General features: G+C 41.1%; 1 protein-coding gene across 1 annotated transcript; it reads right to left on the bottom strand.

Annotated features, from left to right (window-relative positions):
* Positions 1 to 3,305: 3,305 nt before the first annotated feature.
* Positions 3,306 to 3,758, bottom strand: LOC114882036. The gene has a single exon (XM_029198918.1). The coding sequence runs from the start codon at positions 3,756 to 3,758 to the stop codon at positions 3,306 to 3,308; it is 453 nt and encodes a 150-aa protein (XP_029054751.1).
* Between the last annotated feature and the right edge of the window lie 259 nt (positions 3,759 to 4,017).

The following is a 4,017-nucleotide window of genomic DNA, read 5'->3' as shown; positions in this document are numbered from 1 at the left end:
TACATCCTGACCAACTCTGAATTCGCAAGTTTCAGCTGACGACATAAATCTACTCTTCGGATTCTTATCTTGAGCAGCCAAGACCGAAAACAAATTTTTCTGAATCATAGGTACACACCACACATCTCCCAAGATGAGCTTGTGCCATTTTCCATCCACTACTGCTTCTATTTCTATCGTATCCTTACCGATAGCCTCAACCGTGTCTCCATTAGCCGTGGTTATAGTATGGGGCACCGAAAACAACTCAAAAGTCTTGAAGAACTTATTATTGTTTGTGACTTGGCTTGTCGCTCCATTGTCCACATACCAACCAACGTTGTCGCATTCAGAAGACATTGCAGCTGACGCCACAACAAGAAGAGTCATATTCGTCGAAGATTTACTTGTAGAATCAACGGCACCTGAGTTATTTGGTTTTGGCGGCTTCTCATCTGCTATCCATTTTCGACACCTTTTGATTGTATGATTAGGTTTCTTACAGTAATTACAGATAAGTTTCTTCTTTGGCCTTGCTTCATATTTTGGCTTTGAAGAATTGAGGACGAGTGCTTCCTGAGATGTAGGTTCAACTTCTTTACTTGATAAGGCTTTTTCATATGCACATAGTTGATTAGTTAGATTATCAATTGTTTTGTCATTCTTGGACATCAGCATTCAACTAGATTTGAAGGAAAAGTATTCTTCCGGTAATGTACCTAAAATTTTGCAAATCAAAAACAAATCCGGAAGTTCTGGATTATTCTGAGCATCTCTGCTCATTTCCAGTCTTAAATCATTCCACAAATTCCTTAATTTTGACATGTGTGTAGCAATGTCGTCAGTAGGATTTTTCTTAAATCCAAAAAATTGCAAACAGAGATCATAAACTTGTAACCGTGCTCTTTCTCCAAGAGCACGTTTCCGTAGGATATAGATGGGGAGCGAAATAAAGAGGGTACACTCAGATTGTGTGAGAGGAAAAATGAACAAAAGATTTATTTCTTCCAGACACAGTAAAATTTATGATGAGTTATTGCATCGGAGCAATCTCTGATCGCCTATCGTTGTCAGTTAGCGACACGGTGTGTATAAATAGACTTTAACGGCGCGACCGTCCTTGACATTCGAGGAGACGGATAATCATAGCTCGCACGCGAACGGAATTTTAACGATTCTCGCAGAACTATACTTTGTGTGACGCGTTATTCAGTGCGTGGGCACCTGACGTCGAGTTCCTTATTGACTCGGATATCTCTAGTGCAACGCGGGCACCGATTTTCTCACACTTCTCATGGCTCGCTCTCTCAGATTCTCTTACCTCGCGGATTCGTGAATCGGTTGGTCAGAGAAGCTGCGATCGGTTGCATTGCAGAGCAGAGCACGATGGTCGTAACTGCTGCTCTGCTTGCGGTGAGTGCGTCTGTTCGAGCGATTCTACAACGACCGAAATTGCGTCTGTTCGCATTGGAGGCTCGACGACAAGTGCTCGTTCCGCCGATCGGCAGGCACCTCGCTCGGTGCTCTAGGCAGCGAAGAGGAATCTTACGCTTGCGCGATTCGTACCGTGACATAATAGTGGGGCCGGCTCTACGGGCCCCTACACTATGTGACGTATCGATGGCCTAATCGATCGGTTACAAACTTTATCTTCAGACACTCCATCAAATAATTTATGAAGTTCCAGCCATACAGCTCTGGACGTAGTAAGACGCATTACCTTTTGTAGAGTTTCTTCTGACATATTTGTTGTCAGGACAATTAACGCGTTACTGTCAGCTTTTAGAAACACATCTAGTGCCTTTTTATATTCTGTTCTCGCTGCAGCACCGGCATCTTCTAGCACTTCATCAGGTTTAACTAACCTGCCTTCAACAACGTCAAGTGCTCCAGGAATACCTCGCAGATAAACACCGGCTTTATATTTCCATGTACTCCAGTTAGATTTTCCTTCCAGATAGCCGATATTAATTATTTTTGTTGAATACATCTTACAGCGGGATTTACGCACCAGATAACCTCAAAAACGGAGAACTGCACTTTACGTGAAAGTTTCTATCAATTTCTTTGAGTAAGAAAAGTGCACTCCACATTGGCAGTTCTGGGCCCATAACCTGTTGGTGGGTAATGGAATAGACAACACAGGTTGTTTATAAAACATTTAATTCCTTATACAGGGTGTTCCGTAACTTGTGTAATTCTCGGAAACGAGGGGTTGCTCGGGTGATTCTGAACAACATTTTCCTTTACCAAAATGTCGTTTGAAGCTTCGTTTTTGAGTTATTAAAGAAAAACACTGGCCAATCAGAGCGCGCGCTGAGCCACGGGAGCGTTGGCTTTTAACGGCACTCGGTCGTGGTCGTGAACAAATGCATTGGCACAGCGTAGGTGTCAAGGGAAGAGTGCGACAAATGTTACATCGTCTTAAATCAATAACAATGTGAAATCATTCGTTATTCATGAACAACAAAGACGATGTAACATTTATCGCACTCTTCCCTTGATACCTACGCTGTGCCAATGCATTTGTTCACGACCACGACCGAGCGCCGTTGAAAGCTAACGCTCCTGTGGCTCAGCGCGCGCCCGGCGCGCGCTCTGATTGGCCGGTGTTTTTCTTTAATAACTCAAAAACGAAGCTTCAAACGACATCTTGGTAAAGGAAAATGTTGTTCAGAATCACCCGAGCAACCCCCCGTTTCCGAGAGTTACACAAGTTATGGAACACCCTGTATAGAAAAAAACGTGGTACACGTGCATTGCACCATCGAGCACTTAAGAGCGTCGCAAGAAAAAAAAAGGCGGGAAAGCCGAACAAAAAAAACTGTAGGCAGTGCCAACTTGAAAACAAAAAATTACAAACAAGATATTGAATAAACATTATAAACATCTTAAACATTAACACTCACTGTATTCCACCTCTCTAGCTACCACACGTACGTTCCTTATTGGCTGAGGCCGGTGACAAAGGTTGACGACGAACATATCGGGACAGAGTGAAATAGAATGATTTCACAGCACTGGCGTAGCCTCCCAATTAAAGTGTCAGCTATAAAAAGATATAATTTCTTACTTTCTATCTATAGCCGCTAGAGTGCGGGTAACTAAGTTCGGCGGGATTCTTTAAATACAAAAATCAAATGCGATTTCGCACAGATCTTTCTTATAATTAATGTCGAGAAAAAAATTAATTTGTTCATATTTCGTTTTACTAAAACTGATGCAACTCATTTACAACTAAATAGACTTCGTGCAATTTCAATTTACATAGGTATAGGTCATGTTAAAATTGAAAGAAGTATAATTTTCATTTTTTTTTTACCTTATCAATCATCCGAGAAAGAACTGTCTGAATTTTCCTCTGCTGTTTCTGTATCGCTGTTTCCATTTAAAGATAAATTGTCCATCAATGTTTCTAATACACTATCTCGCTGCCAATATCGTTGTTTTATATTTTCCGTATGCTTGCAGTAGTTTTCCCATGATGTGGGTGAAATTTCTGGAATGATCTCTTTGATTGCTGTTTCTAATTCTGTATACGTTAGTGTAGATATGTTTCGTTGTCTAATTTTATGTTTAATTTCAGCCCACACTAACTCGATCGGATTCAGATTACACATATAAGGGGGTAATCGTAATATTGTGTGTCCAGATAGTTTAACTATTTGATCTATTTTATACGTTTTTGGTGGTCGACTTTTATCTATTAATTCCAGCAACTCAAATTTTCTCATATTTTCAGAGCAGGGAATGCCATTGGTTGTTAGCCAATCCACCATATTTTTTTTTTTGCTTGTGTTGAGGGTAGCTTGTTTAATTGGACTGAGTGATATGGGTCATTGTCTATTACGATCACCGTATTCGGCGGAATGTTAGGGATCAACATTTCCTGCATCCATTTTTTTAAATTAATGGCATTCATTTGGCCATGATAATCACCTCTCGTGCTGCCTGCTTTGAAAATTAAAGCCGCCCCGGGTACAAACCCAGTCTTGCCACCCGCATGCACAATTATCAATCGTACAGAGGAAGTCGAAC

Source organism: Osmia bicornis, chromosome 7 (assembly GCF_907164935.1).
Source record: "Osmia bicornis bicornis chromosome 7, iOsmBic2.1, whole genome shotgun sequence".
Lineage (NCBI taxonomy): Eukaryota > Metazoa > Arthropoda > Insecta > Hymenoptera > Megachilidae > Osmia > Osmia bicornis.
Note: the sequence above shows the minus strand (reverse complement) of the source record. Positions and strands in the feature narration are given on the sequence as shown.

Bases quoted from the DNA above. Each gene is read 5' to 3' on its own strand.
- LOC114882036 (XM_029198918.1), bottom strand. From the start codon at position 3,758: ATGGTGGATTGGCTAACAACCAATGGCATTCCCTGCTCTGAAAATATG.